The sequence below is a fragment of the Medicago truncatula genome, unplaced genomic scaffold, assembly GCF_003473485.1.
Source record: "Medicago truncatula cultivar Jemalong A17 unplaced genomic scaffold, MtrunA17r5.0-ANR MtrunA17Chr0c01, whole genome shotgun sequence".
Classification (NCBI taxonomy): Eukaryota; Viridiplantae; Streptophyta; class Magnoliopsida; order Fabales; family Fabaceae; genus Medicago; species Medicago truncatula.
Genome location: NW_024340360.1, coordinates 771,852 through 788,665, shown reverse-complemented (window position 1 = coordinate 788,665; position 16,814 = coordinate 771,852). Strand labels below are relative to the sequence as shown.

At 33.3% G+C, this 16,814-nt stretch overlaps 1 protein-coding gene across 1 annotated transcript; it reads right to left on the bottom strand.

Moving 5' to 3' along the window:
* Positions 1-13,964: 13,964 nt before the first annotated feature.
* LOC112418503 (uncharacterized) lies at positions 13,965-16,187 on the bottom strand. Its single transcript, XM_024774896.2, has one exon. It carries the CDS (start codon positions 16,185-16,187, stop codon positions 13,965-13,967), a length of 2,223 nt encoding a protein of 740 aa, XP_024630664.2.
* Positions 16,188-16,814: the final 627 nt, after the last annotated feature.

Below are 16,814 nucleotides of genomic sequence, written 5' to 3'. Positions count from 1 at the left end.
TCCAACATGTAACGCCCTCTTTGAATTATTTGATTTATTTGATTGTTTTAATAGATTTAGAGTATATTTATATGATTTATATGATTAAAATGATTATGTGGTGTGTGGTTATTTATTAAGTGATGTTATTTTATTTTAATATTTAATAGGATAAGATTTGAAGATAAAATAATATTGAGATGAGGGACTGTTTTGGAATGTAGAAGAGTTTAGTGGAATAAGTGGAAATAAGATAAAGAGGGTTGAGGAAATAAATAGGAGAAACATAGGTCAGAAAAACATTTCACGTGAAAACAAGCCTTTGGGGGAGAAAAAGGGAGAAGAGCCAAGTGAAGAACCGGAGAGATCGTAGAGCTTCGTTCGTCAGAATTAAGGTAAGGGTGGGACTAACATTCAATCTTCTTAAGCCTATGATTCTGATAATTAGATTTAACATGTTGGAGGTTTAGTTTGAGAATTGGGAATTAGGTTTTCCATTGTTGAGTTTGATTAGAAAAGTGTAGAAACCATGGTAATTGTGTTAAGAATTGATGTTCAGGTTGTAGAATAATTATAGGTTAAGTTTCCTAACAAATTTGAGAGTTTGTGTTTGAGTCTAGTGAATTAAGAGTGATTCTTAAGTGAAAAACGCATTGTTAAACTGATTTTTGAACTGCTATGAAGCTCAAAATCAGCCACCGAGTTTCCAAAATCGGCCACCGATTTCTGAGCTGATTTTCTAGCTTTGGTTCGACGAAAATCGGCCCCCGATTTTCTGGCAGGCAAATCTGGAAAATATTCGTAATTTTCACCCTTTTCTGTTTTGAATTTGCTTTCGTTGTAAACATGAAAGTTGTAGATAATTGAGTTAGCTTTCCAGTGGCTTTGGTTTGACTTGAAAATGATTTTTAATTTTTGAGATATGGTGAAAATAGTCCAAGGAGGTCTTAGTGAAATCTTAGGAAAATTCAGTATGACCTTTTCTAAGTTAATCCAAAACTTATGGAATAATTCCAACCCTCAAAACTATAACTACTATGAATTCAATTAAGGTGTTTAAGAGTATTTAACTCATGTTGTGAGTTGATCCTTGGGGTAGGAATGGAGGTTGAATATAACATTACTGATGATATGTGAAGCTGTTATAATATGATTTAATGTTGATAGTAATGTAATATATTTGTATATGCATTATGTGAATTATATAAGATGTTTAAGTTGATGTTGATTATCATTTGATGTTGTTATATCTCAAGATGTTTACGTGATGTCTATGTTGCTGTTGTTGGTTATGTGAAATATTTATATGCCTTATGTGGAAAATGTATGATGTTTAAGTTGTTGGTGCTTTTCATTAATATTGTTATGTTGTAAAAGAGCGAATGAACCAAAGTAGTTAAAGAACTTGAGATGAGTGTTAGATAGTAACATTTAAGGTGTAAAAAAATGAATAAAGAATATGATTGTAAACGATGAGAAGATCGTTAAGACGAAATGTAAGAGAAGGTAAGGAGTTGTATATTAAGGACTGAAAACATAACAGGAATGATGATAACGATGAATAAGAAGTGGATCGATTAGCAGGGAGCAAGATGCATAGGAAAGAGGATAAGAGCTAGTAGTTGTAATGAGTGACGAATATAATAACGACCGGTATCAAGAGAATGGAACCTCGAATTATAATGAAGTATTAGGTTAGATAATAACATTAAAATTAAAATGAAGTTAAGATTAGGGGACAGACGATGTATAGATGACGACGAACGTGAGAACAAGTAATAAAATATAAAGTCGTTTTATTGAGCAGAATAAGTAGGAAAGAGTTACTAACAATTGTGAGGAAAAACCTAGATATATAGAGCGGAGACTTTGCATGTAATGATAGCGAATAAGAAAACAACTTGAGACCAAGAATGAGGAATAGGGTATGATATTAGGAATAAAGTTTATAGAGTCTAGAATAGATGAGAGAATAATGTATGTTTGTAAAATGAATACTAAAATAAAATATAGGGAAGTTGACGTAGAATTGATTTACGCGTAAGGGTTGGATTAGGGAAGAGATACAATGGTGATATAAACGGTTGATAGAGATGAATAATGAGGAATCCATAATGTGACGAAGAGTGATGACGAAGATATTATATATATGTAATTAAATAAATACGATGAGAAATGATAATGTTTATATGTTAGTGATGATGAGGATGACGATAACCATATCAGTATGATGATGAGAGTAATGATGTTTATCTATGATGATGATGAGGGTGGTGTGTAAATATATAAATATATATATATATATATATATATATATATATATATATAGACTATGAGAATGACGACGTATAATTATGATGATGACTTGAATGATGGTGTCTAATATACATTGATGATGAGAATGACGATATTGACTTATGATGATGATGTGTCTGTCTTAATGTCGTGCATAATAGGCAGAGTCCGAATTTATGATTCTGATTTGTTGATGATGTTATGATCTTTTAATACTTGAAGAGTCTGTCTCATGCATGCATATAGAGTCGTGTCTAGGAATCATGATGACGAAATGACGATGAAAGTCCAGTAACATATCTCTGGCAAATTATGACGATGAAAGTCCAGTAACATACCTCTGGAAAATTATGGCGATAGGTGTGGTACCACAATCATATATGTCATTAGGAGAGTCTATATGCATATATATGATGATGTTGTATTGGGTGTTTGAGTGTGAATATGATGTGCTGCTGTGACTTGTAAAATGAAGAGATTATTCATAGTAACTGTTGAGACTGATGAGATAGTGGAGACTATATTCTTTTGATATTTATTTAATGTGCATGCTTTTCCCTATTATTTTATTATGGCAGGATTTCTCACCTCTGATTATGTTGTGTTGTTTATCTGATTATGAGGAGATGATTATGTTGTGTTGTTTATATTATTATGAGAAAATGTTTATGATATGATGAATTATGATGTTATATGTTGTGTTGTTTATGTTATTATGAGGAGATGATTATGTTGTTGTTTATATCATTATGAGATGATGATTATGTTGTTGTTTATATTATTATAAGATGATGAATATGTTGTTGCTTATGTTATTATAAGATGATGATTTTGTTGTTGTTTATGTTATTATGAGATGATGATTATGTTGTGTTGTATATGATTATTATTATTAAGTGATGATTATGTTGTGTTGTATATGATTATTATTATTAAGTGATGATTATGTTGTGTTGTATATAATTATTATTATTAAGTGATGATTATGTTGTATTGTTTAAGTTATTATGAGATGATGATTATATTGTGTTGTTTATGTTATTGTGAGATGATGATTATGTTGTGTGTTAAAAGATGTTATTTATGAAGTGATGATCTATGTTGGTTATGATTTGGTTATTATGTGCTATATGATGATGTTTATAATGTGATGAATATGAAGTTAATAATGATTAGAAGTTGGTTGAGTTATTAAGAAGTATTACATTAAGAATTATTATTACCAATAGATGAAGTTTAAGTTATTAAATGCATTTGATGAATTATATGCTTAATATTATTGTTTGTGAAATCTCACCCCTTCTGCTTGGAAATGTTGCTCTTCGTATGAGTAACTTGCAGGTGATCGAGTTTAAGTTGCTGTTAGATTGCTGTCATGAGTGGATTATCTCTCACGTGTGTCTTTAGGTGCTCTGATACGTAACAGGATTGGGAACAAACCTTCGTGCCAAAGACTATTTTTAGATGTTTGAATAAATTCCGCTGCGAAGTATTAAATATTATGTTATTGAATTTTGAAAGATAATTAGTTAATTATTCCGTTTATGATTTTAAGAAAAGAAGTGTGACATTCCGTTTGTGATGATTACTCTGATTATTTAAATGAAATTTTTATGTTGAGAAAACGGGGTGTTACACAACACATTTCAACAAACATGATTTTAACATTAATCACTCATCCAATAGGTAAAATATCAATTCTATCAACAACTACCTCCCCTGCCAAAAGAAATGAAAAACAGATACTGGCTAAAATCTATATAAATTCCTACATTAAAGAAACAAGACACTTAATTTGGTTCTCCAAAAATATACATGCCTCAAATTTCTTCTCCACTTAACAGTGATATCAAAATAGTCCTTCAATGATTAGTATTATTAATAACGCTGCCAGTTTCATCCTTCCAACACCAATTTGTGTTAAACACAGAAACTGTTTTAGAAGGGAAAAATGAGTGTTTCTCTTATTCAATGAAAACTGAAAAAGGCCAAGTTTATAGACTTAGCACTACAACTAACTGGCTACAAAATAGGAACTAAGTAACACACTAACAGCACATCCTAAACGTGTGCAAGAGGATAGGAACAAACAAAAAAAAAATCAGAAACATAAATAAGATAAAACAGTGACTCATTCAACAATAAAGTGACTCATTCAACAATTTAATCCTATTTTAATGATAAATTTTATAGCAATTTATGTCATTAATCTCAAACAAACAGTGGACATAGCATAAAACTCATTTAACAAATTAATTATTAATCTCATTTAGCATTGAACTTACCAAGTTTTTTGGGTAAAGAATAATAATTATTTTCATGAACATCTCAGTTGCTAAGTTCTAAACATCTAGAAGCATATTAGTCCTATTAATCTCAAACAATTAGTGGACATAGCATAAAACTCATTTAGCAAATCCCCAATTAAAACAATGGCTTTGCTTGAGATTCATTACAATAAAACAAAGGATTGAGATAAAGGCTTTGCTTGAGATTCATTTATGGTACGTATAACCAGATTCATTACAATAAAACAAAATAAAAATAAAATCCCCAAATATTAATAAGTGAAAATGTTAACCCATTACCAAAAATGACTTTAACCCTAAATAATAAGTACATAATATGTATCAGTAAACCAAATGATTGAGCAAGATTGAACTCACCGATTGACTCAGCAAAGACTTTTCTTCAGAACGAGAACGAGAACGAGAGAACGAGCAAAGGCTTTGAACGAAATTACCAAAATGAGATGAACGATTAACCCTTTCGATCCTTTGAACAGTAAAGGATTGAAAAACCCATATGCATGTCTTTCTAGTTTTCCTCTTCTTCTGTGTTTTTCTTCCTGAGTTTGTGTGTAAACCCCAAATGCGTGACTTCTAGTATCCTCTTATTTTAACCTTTCTTATTTTATTTTTGTTTTTTTATTTATTATAAACTGATTAAAATAATTGGTTTCTTCATTTCAGCGGGAGAGTTCCTGGCCAAAATTGCTCTTTGTTTTCTAATTTTTTTTCCTTTTTTTATTATAATAAAAATGGATAACAGTCACTTTAGTCCTTGAGTGTATAGCAAGTAGTCACAATAGTCCTTCGACGTATCAAAATTCCAAAATAATTCTTGATTGTCCACTTTGTTAGTCATAATAGTCCATAAAGCTTAAATAATGCCTTAATACTCACAATAACTATTTTGATATAAAGACTAAAATGACAATAAGTAAGTACGTATAAGGACTAATATGACAATAACTAAGTCTATTGAAGAACTAACATGACAATATTAACGAAATATTTTAATATCAAAGACTATTTTGACTAAAAAAGTGAACAACCAAGGACTATTGTGACTACTCGTCAGTCATTCAGGGACCAAAGTGACTATTTCCCCAATAAAAAATTATAAATAATTTTCTTATTTTCTTTTTTGTTTTTTATTACTAATTATAAATAGTTTCGTTAAATGATAAAATAGTTATAATATGTATCATTAAAAAACTTAAAATGATAAAATAGTTTCATTAAACATTAAACACTTAAAATGATAAAATAGTTACATTACATTAAATAGTCTTCAGGGTTATTTGCTTCTTCCAAATTGTCTTCAGAGCTGCTTGACTCTTCAGTGTCATTAAACAACATGTGAGCGTCAATTTCCTGAACATTAACTTCTCTGTCGACCAAATTTGTAATTGGGTCGAATTCAATCACCTCTGGAACATGTGTCATTTCATTGTCTTGGTAAGCTACTTCAATATTTGAAATTATGTCATCTGTTTCAATTTGACCCCGTGGTTTTGTCTTGATAGCAGCACACCATCCCTGTATATGCCGGTGATGAGAAGGATATGGGACATAATACACTTGAGTAACTTTGCTTGCCAAGATGAACGGGTCAAATGCATTATATCTTTTGTCCATTCTTATGTCAACGGTTTTGTACTTTGGATCAATTTTTGTCCCATTCCTCGGGAAAAAACCACTCACAATAAAATAACACAACTTTGTTGTCTTGTTCAACATATGCGTAAGTCAATTCAAAAATGTGTTTAATCACACAATAGAAGTCATCTTCACCTCCTGATAAAGGATTTTTACCTCTCACAAAACTATTTACACGTAAGTATAATAGGATCGTGTCCACAGGGAGTTGCGTATTTCATAAGCATTTTCACAATATTTGTCACGTTAAGTGTTTGGGTATAAATTGTTTGTTTGTGTAAAACTATTTTCCTAATCGACATAAAAGTAAAACGAGAAGAGATAGGGCTATTCCGCTTGCGGTCAGAGACATCAACCAAGCGTAACAGCTGCAATCTCTCGATCGATTAACGGATTCTAGCTTTTTAAACTATATTGTCACAATCACTCGACAATATCATTCGTGTCCAAATGATATCGTTATTTCTAAGGGATCGTTTAAACATCGTTTTCCCAAACATTTAAACGATCACAAAGTCGTTTGGGTAGTTTAATCGACGATTTCCCAACCGATTAAATTACCCAAAAGCATTAAGTTCTAGATTAAAAGTGATTATCAAATATTAACATCCATGTCTAGAGTGATAACTTAAGATAGATTGTTATTCTATTTCTAGATTCAAAAGTATGTGTCCATATCATTTTGAATCTCAATAAAACAATAAAAGCAAGAATAACAACAATATTGAATAAATAAGCAAGAACCATATATTAAAAGATCAAAAGATTACATAATAGCTTGTTTGAATACCTCAAAACTACAAGAGTAGATGTAGCAACATATGTCTATGATAGCTTTGCAAAGGATGAAGAAAGGGTGAAGATTCCATGACAAGATCCATGATGTCTCAACAAATCTTGGCTTGAATCTACTCCTAACTACCTTGCTTTGTGTTTCTCTCTCTAGAAAAGCCCTAGTCTCTCTCTAAAACCAGAAAAATATGAATAAAAATGTAATAGAATAATTTGGAAAGAGAAAAGAAAACTATTTATATGGGCTGACTGCGTGCCAGTTCGCTTAAGTGAAGCATAGTTCGCTTAAGCGAACATCCAGGAAATCTAATGTTGACCATTGAGGAGCTGCCATGTCGTCCTTATCTTCTGAAGTTGGATGAACTTCGCTTAAGCGAAACGCAAACGAACGTGTGAGCGAACTTTCCTGGAGCTGTCTGTAACTGGTTCGCTTAAGCGAACCGTAGGTCGCTTAAGCGAAATGACCTTTTCTTCATGAGCGAACTGGAAGCGTGCTAGTAAGCGAAGAATCCTGGTGCTCTCTGGAACTGGTTCGCTTAAGCGAACCATAGGTCGCTTAAGCGAACTAAGCTTTTTCATGAGCGAACTGAAGGCGTGCTTGTAAGCGAATAGAACGGTTGCTCTCTGTAACTGGTTCGCTTAAGCGAACAGGGGTTCGCTTAAGCGAACAGACCTTGGTTCAGGAGCTTCCTTCTTTTGGTCCTTGCTTGTCATTTCCTGCATAAATTGGGTAGAATCAGGCATGTAAAGCATAAATGGTAATATTACACTCAAATGGTAGCTTTTCCTTAGATAACTTGCAAAACAAGTCACTAATTTGCCTAAGTTAACACATGAAATATGTTACTTTTGAGCACTTATCAAACACTCCCCAACTTAGCTTTTTGTTTGTCCTTAAACAAAAGAATCAAAAAGGAAACTTACAAGGCTTTGGAAATTTTTTTAGCACGGTGTCATTCAGTTCAAACACAAAAATGCGGTGATTCAATTGTAATTGCGCGGGCAAGCATGAAGCCTTCCACTAATCTAAGCACAAACTATGAATGTGAAACCAGTCCTAAGCACAAAATTTACATCATAAAGTTCAAAACAAAAACATGATCGTCTATGAACCACACCTAACACACTTCTTTGCAAGTAGATGAGACAACGCAATAATCAACAAATGAGGGTAATAACACACATCCAACAATCAAGCAAACGTCCTGATTAAGTTAGGTTTCCATCCAAATATTATCTCAAAAAGCACAGAAGCATGGATCAAAAGGTCTTTATAGGGTTATAACTTGGCCGGGCTACAAGAAAAATGTCATATGTGGGAAAATTGAGATCAAAAAGCCTATCATAGAGGAACATTCCTTGTATCAACAATTACAATCCAAAGCTCCCCTTACCAATCATTACAAGCCCTTGGTGATTAACAGTCTATCCAATAACCTTGACAGCTTATTCTATTTTTGACTTTTCTTTCTTTTTCTTCTTTTTCTTTTTCTTTTCTTTTCAAATCTACAAACTTTGAAACTTATAAATCTATACAATTCAATGTTGTCAGGTTACTTTAACAATTCACCATGATACTTGACATAAAATACCTCCCTTTCTCCCCAACTTAAACACAACAAAACTCTAATTGAATGTTCCCCTATTCTAAGGCAAGGGACAAAGTGCAAGACGGTTTCGGGTTCAACAAAGTGAAAATATCAAAGTCCTAAAGTGGATCAAGCATGAACTGGATTTTTAACAATTTTAGGCAATTTCAATGAGCATTGTGCTCATGAATATTGACAGTTCATGTTTGAGGACTTGATTCATTTGGCTCAAATTTGGGTATCAGATACTCGCTCTTCTCATGGGTAGGCTTTATGTGGTCAAATATCTTGCTCAATTTCAAAAAAGTGCCTTGATCCTTTCCATGCTTTCATACAATTCAAGACAATTATCGGATTTAACATAACAAAAACGAGTTAAACATTGATTGTCAGTCTCCAGCATATAGTATAACAGTTTGAAGCTACCTCACATTTAGGCTAAGTACTACATGGTTCAAGAATAAACATGTCTCTGAGAAGAACTAAATGAAATAAATTTTGTGCAAAGTACTAGTTTCAAAATTTTTAGTGAATGCCTAGAAAAACAGGAAACCAATACCTTGGCTTTGCGCTTTCTCACAAATCATATCATTATCACTCACCTGATTATTGCTCAATCTTTGGCTCTTACTAGCACTTTAAACTTTGGTGCTCATGATCAATTTTCTTTTGAGAAACACAAGCAAGATTAAACAAAATTTATCCAAAGCACAACAGTTAAAAACAACAACAAGCTAATTTATTTAACCAAAGTAAATGAAACTAAAAATACCGAAACAAAGTACCAAAATGACAATATAAATTGTTCCAACATGAAAATAAAAGTCGTAAGTAAAAATGTCAAAGCAAAACAATAAGCATCAATAAAAACTCAAAACTACGATCCATGGTTCGCCGCATCATCCTCCATGTCATCCACTCCATGAACACTAGCAGTCCTATCATCATCTTCCGCTGCACCATAGTGTTCACCCCCTCCATAGAAAGTAGGCCTGTCCCCAGGCCACATGCAAGACTCTACGAATGACTCAGGTGTGAACATCTGGTATGCGGGGTCTAGGCGAGCATCATAGAGAGACTGATAGATGCCTCGGTGGCTCCTGAAAAGCGCAGCATTCTGGTCCATTAAAAAATGATCTCGCTGCTCCTGTCTCTGATATCTCTGCTCTTGCCTCAGATCTCTCTGTTCTTGCTGAGCAAAATAAGTGGAAAATGAAGAGAAATCAAATGACCCAGGCTCTGTGTGCTGAATCTTCCCTATCAACGAATGAGGGAACAATCTACAGAACACAGCCTCTTCTTCCTCCACACTAGCTCCCACTGAACCGGCTAGCTCATAAAAAGTTGTGAGATGCTGGTATGGGTTCTCATGATCAAGACCGGAAAAAGGATGATTAGTGATCAAGTTGATAGTACTTGATTTCATCTCAACTTGCCTTGTAGTTTGCCCTCCAAGACGAGCAAGTCTTCTTGGATTAGTCCAACTTGGTAGTGCATTTTCAACTTCCTGATTTCCAGGTGGAGGTAATTGTTGTTGTTCCTCCATGCCGATGATGTCTTCCTCGTCCACACTACTCGGAGATGGTGGTGGAGAAGGTTGTGGAGATCCCCTAGGAGATTCCCTAGGAATAGAACTAGAAGTAGTCGGAATAGAACCGGAAGATCCCGATTGTTGGGCCAGCCTAGCTAGTCTCTTTACTTCCTTTGTTTTAGCGTTGTTCCTTCGAGCTGTTTTCTCAATTTCTGGATCAAATTGTAGTTGTTCTTTGGAAATGGTACCTCGCATAAACAAAGTTCAAAAGACTATACCAAGTGGTTAGCAACAAAAAGGATAATAAATGATATATGTGTATGTATGTATGTACAGAAAGAATTTTATGCAAAATTGCTTAAAATAACAAAATTGTTTCGATACTTATGACATTATTTCGCTACTCCCCGGCAGCGGCGCCATTTTGTAAGCGAATAGAACGGTTGCTCTCTGTAACTGGTTCGCTTAAGCGAACAGGGGTTCGCTTAAGCGAACAGACCTTGGTTCAGGAGCTTCCTTCTTTTGGTCCTTGCTTGTCATTTCCTGCATAAATTGGGTAGAATCAGGCATGTAAAGCATAAATGGTAATATTACACTCAAATGGTAGCTTTTCCTTAGATAACTTGCAAAACAAGTCACTAATTTGTCTAAGTTAACACATGAAATATGTTACTTTTGAGCACTTATCACCTCCTTCACTGACTCCTTTAACGTAAACACCACTATTAATTGTTTTTTTACCTACCGTCCATGATTCGGTATGAAATTTAAATCCATTGACAAAGTAAGTGTGCCATTTTTTTACACGTCTATGCGGACCATCAAAAAAAAAATATCCTGAAATCTAAGCACTTTAAATAATTTCAGGCACTCTCAATGTTCTGCAAAATTTAATTTTCAAAATTGCAAGCTCAAACACAAATTCTTTCTTTTCCCCATTAATTAATTCATAACAAAAGTTTAAAGTAACAAGAAAAAGAATTATCCTGATTAATCTGTAAATATTATTTTATTATTTTTCAGATAAATTTCTATTAAAATGTTAACTTTTAAATTGGGCACATAATGATCATATAAGTCAACAGAGAAAATACACAGCTCTATGTCAAAGAAAACGCAAGACACTTATAAAGAAAAGGAGAAAAATAACATCAAATTCAAAATAGACAACAATAAGTAATAACAAGCATTGATGTACAAGATATTCTATTCTACATATACTCCCTCCGTCTCTAATTATAGGACCATTTTGAAAAAATAACGGAAATTAAGATAGTGGATATTTGTATTAAATATGTTTGTTATTACTATTGTTTTTACAATTTTATCCTTTAAGAGAGAATTGGTTTATGTTTTCAACATGATATTTATTGCTGATTGAGGAAAATTATGTATAATAAATAGGGGCAAGTATGTAAAGAAATAATTAATGTAGTTGAAAATAGCAAAGGGGTCTTATAAAAAGGGACAAAAAAAATTCTCAAAAGGGTCTTATAATTAGTTAAAGTTTTCAAAAGGGTCTTATAATTAGGGACGGAGGGAGTATAAAAGAATAATAAAGATACTTTTGAATACATTCTACTGCACTAGCTTATCTGACAATAAAATTGTAATTAACTAATGACACTATTTTTTTTTTCATCTCCCAAGTTAGTGTAAGTACTACAAATTCATTTCCAAAACTAGGCTAATTCAAAAGGACAAAAATGAGTCTAACTAGGCAGGAACTTCTACCGAATAGAAATCGGACCTTTTTACAAAAATGAATGTTTTCCATGATTAAAGTAAAGTGGTCTTTAAATTGTTTTTAATTGAATTGAAGGCTCATTTCCTTTTCAGAAAATTTGAAATCAGTGAATAATTTCAGATCTCAAGATAATAATAAAAGTTATATTCTCACAATCAATCAACTTTAATTCACTTCCACAAATTTCAGTCGATTAATCTTTATATTTAATTAATGGTTATTACAACTCGTCAAAATATAATCAAGACATTTTCTCAATAAAAAAAGAAATAAAAAGAAATAAATAAAGAATGTAATCAAGGCATATTGACTATAACTCACAAAAATTTATCATAAACTTTGATATAAAACTAAGCAAATATAGAATCAATCAAATCACACTTATTTCACAATTAAATCAGATTTAATTCACTAAAAAAAACAAAAAAATCAAGCATGCTTCATACAAATCATCCCACCCCAAAAGAAAAATATTGTCCGAGGATCATTGCTCTGATACCATAATGTAACGCCCCGGATTTTCATCCAAGACATTACTTAAAATATTCATTTTCTTTAGAAAATATGAGATTATATTTTGTTTTTCCAAACAATTTGAACAAAACTAATTCAAAAGATAAACTATTTTCCAGCGGAAGAAATAATAGAGTTCAAATATATTTTAAAAGTTACAATTACAAATTAATAAGACTAATTTTCTTTTTCATTGAAAAACCCAATTTGACCCCGTAAGCGTTTCATCACACATCAAGCTTCATAATTCATCTTTGGTACCTACAACAGTTTATTAATGTAAGGGTCAATTTCCTTATTCAAATTGGTTCATACTCAAAGCACAAGAAACAATGCTCTAAAATAGATAGTATAAAATCTTCTCGATCAAAAAGAAATAAAAATATACAAGCCATCTTTTAAAAGAACTCAAATGAAATTATGCATGTGATGCATGCTCTTAATCACTACATGATCCGGATATAAACAAGCCACACAGGCTAAAAACGAGCCACACAGGCTATGCAAATGTCATGATAATGAAACAAGCCACACAGGCTATGCATATGTCATGCCATGATATTTATTTCAAAGAAAATATATTCTAGCCACTTAGGCAAATGCAAAATATAATCCAGCCACTAAGGCTACCACACAATTAAATCTTAAACAAATTACATCTTTTTATTCTCAATCATCACAAAGCATATAAACATAATCAAAATCAATATCACATTCTTATATATAAATTTCATAAGTAAATCCAAACTTTAATAAATATATATTTTAATTATTATTGTTATTTTTATCTTCTTTCAAACGACAAGAATTTCTACCACTACTTCAAAACACGGTCCTAGCACTTAGTAAGAACGTATGGGGAAAAAATCCTTACCTTAGACGCTTTACTTCCAAGAGCAAGACTTTGGCACGAAATTCTAACGTCTCCTGAGGATGTTGCACCGAAAATGAATTCAAACCTTCGGGCCTTACTACTTAGATTTTCGATAGGCAATGTAGTGATTAGAATGACTATATGGTGTGAGGGTGTATGAACGAAGGAGGACAATAGTTACATAAAGTTTTGGACTCACCGGATTTTGACGTGCTCGGTTCGGTATAGGAAACGAGACTTTAACTAAGAGTGCTATGTTTCCAAAAAGTAATGTAATTAAGGTGTCAATGAAGGTTAATTACTACTATTATTATTATATTATTATAGACTACAATTGTTACAATATCAACTTGATCAAATCATGTTGACATTCACTAGTCAAACCTCTTAAATTTGGTAACCACACACAAGGGAAAAGGGAAATGATGGCGTGGCATTTAAAGGAATATGATCTTCTTAAATTCAATTCAATTTAAACAAAATAGTAAGACATGAGTCTGAAATCTCCGGTTTAAAACGCACGGAATGAATTAAACATGGAGGGTAAAAAAAAATCAAGGAGATACAAGCTAACAAAAGAAAAATAGTTATTTCTAGTTAATTAAAATAAAACCAGATAAACATAATAAGGCCACACACAAAATAGATCAAACAATTCAATCCCCATACATTACTAGAAGAAACTTAGGACCTTACTACATTAGAAAAAAAAAGAGGATGTTACAATATGCATATTGGGCTCAACATTTAACACTTGATCTTTAAACCATCTTAAAAAACTAGTGTATATCTCCCCAACATTTAACACTTGAAAGTAATGAAGGTATGGTCCAACTTCATGACAATTAATCAACACATGAACTTCGGCCGACTGCAACTCTGCATCGTTCATCCAGTACTCTTTCCCTGACCCAGAAGGACTACCGAGAAGACGAAAGATTGATAAGGTTGACGGACTCCATTCATTTTCAGCAATAACTTCATTTCTAACACTTATTGGTGTCAACATCAAGTGATTTAAGCAACGAGAACAAAAATTCAAAGCTTCGCGAGCACAACAAGCTGCAACTATTGATCCTTCAACCCTTGAATTGTTCTTCACCATTCGTTTTGAATAGCCCATGAACCTTTCAAAAGGATACATCCACCTGTATTGAACAGGTCCACTGAGCCAAGCTTCGTACGCGAGATGTACCACTAGATGCTCCATAGAATCAAAGAAACCTGGGGGAAAAACTTGCTCCAATTTACAGAGAATGATAGGAATATTATGATCCATTTTAATAAGTTCATCCTTCCTCAATGTTGAAGCACACAAGTCTCTAAAAAATTGACTAATTTCAGTCAACGGATTTATAACATGTTTAGGAAATGAAGAAAACACAATTGGAAGTAAGCGTTCCAAGAAAACATGATCATCATGACTTTTCATCCCGCGCAATCTTCCATTTTCTACGTCGGCACACCTTGACAAGTTAGAAGAATATTCATCTGGCATCCTCAATTCTTTTAACCACTGACAAACAGATTTCGCTTCAGCACTGGTTAAACTATAAACAACCTTGGGTTTCAGATATTTTCCATTTGGAAGAAGTTTTAACTCCATATCTGGTCTCTTACAATACTCTGGCAAATCCATTCTAGCTTTCTCGTTATCTTTTGTTTTACCAGAGACATTCATCACTGTGTTAACTATATTGTCACAAAAATTCTTTTCAATGTGCATAACATCCATATTATGTCTTAGTAAATTGTCTTTCCAGTAAGGGAGATCCCAAAAAATACTTCTTTTGGTCCAATTGTGTTCTACATCGTATCCTTCGTATCTGACTCTTTGGCCAACATCTGGAAATCTCCATAGAGCGCTGACTCTACAGAATATTTCATTTGATGTTATCTTAGGAGGTGGACCATCTTTTTCAATTGTGTCTTTCCTAAACCGATTCCTCTTCCTTCGGAATTCATGATCGTCTGGTGTGAAGCAACGATGACAGTCAAACCACGAATTCTTTCGTCCATTTTTCAAGTAAAATGCCTTTGTATCTTTCATGCAATGAGGACAAGCTAATCTACCATGAGTCGACCATCCAGACAACATGCCATACGCAGGAAAGTCGTTAATAGTCCACATTAAAGCTGCCCTCAATGTGAAATTCTCCTTCTTTGCAATATCGTATGTCACTTCACCAACCCACAACCTTCTCAAATCATCAACTAAGGGTTCTAAAAACACATCAATACCGTCAGTTGGGTTCGACGGTCCTTGTACAATACAACTCAAGAACATGTAAGGTTTTGTCATGCACATCTCAGGAGGAAGATTATCTGGGGTAACAATTATTGGCCAACAAGAATAAGGCCTAGCCGACGCTGTGTTATACGCAGTAAATCCATCAGAGCATAATCCAAGTCTCACATTACGTGGATCGTTTGCAAAATCAGGATGTACCTTATCAAAGTGCTGCCACGCTACTCCGTCACAAGGATGTCGCATCACTTCTGAATCAATTTTATTGTAATAATGCCACGTCATATGACCAACCGTGTGCATTGATGCAAACAATCTCTTCAGTCTTGGTATTATTGGCAGGTAAAACATTGACTCGACTGCGACTCGTTTCTTTTTACGATCAACATCATCGCCACTCACTCCATACCTTGGTGAATTGCAAAATTTACACTCCTCCAACGCGCCATCATTCTTACCAAATTCATTGTCGTAAAACAACATGCACCCGTTAACACAACAATCAATCTTTTTTTCTTCCAATCCTAACTTCATCACCAATTGCTTAGCTTCATAATAGCTTAATGGTAAATTTTCTGGTACAGGAGTCGAATCCCTCATCATTTTCGTGTAGTACTCCGCACATTCTTCGGGTACATTCCAATTTGACTTTCCAGCTAAAAGCCTCACACACATGGATAACTTAGACTGAGACGACCCTTCAAACAACGGTTCATTTACTTTTTTATCATTGAGTAAAACTTCAACGCCTTCTCATTCGGGATTATTTCCTCCTCAATGCCCTCATTGTAAGACAAATTCACCCCGAGAGCGTCACCGACCATATCTTCCATGAGGCCAAAGTTTTCACACTGTTTATACACTCCACTGCTTGAAGCCTGCATATTAACATCAAACTCATCCGGCTCTTGTTCACCATGATGTCTCCACACATAATAATCCTCCATAAAACCAACATCCTCTAAATGTTTTATGACATCTTTTGGGCTCTGAATCAACCTACACATACATTTAAGACACGGACATCTAATCCCTCCCTCACTTATAAAAATATCTTACGACATGGTGAAAGCAACAAATTCACGAATTCCTTCCTTAAATTGAGCTTTAAGTGTCCTTTTCCCCTGTCTTTTTCTATCGTACATCCAACTTCGATGAAGAATATACTGATCCATCTTCTGCATCATTGACATTAATTCAAATTAATTTATATTTTCTATAAGAATATATTTCTTTTTAATTAACAACCTAATTCCTAAGAAATTAGCTTTTTTACTGACCAACATTTCTATATTGTTCTAG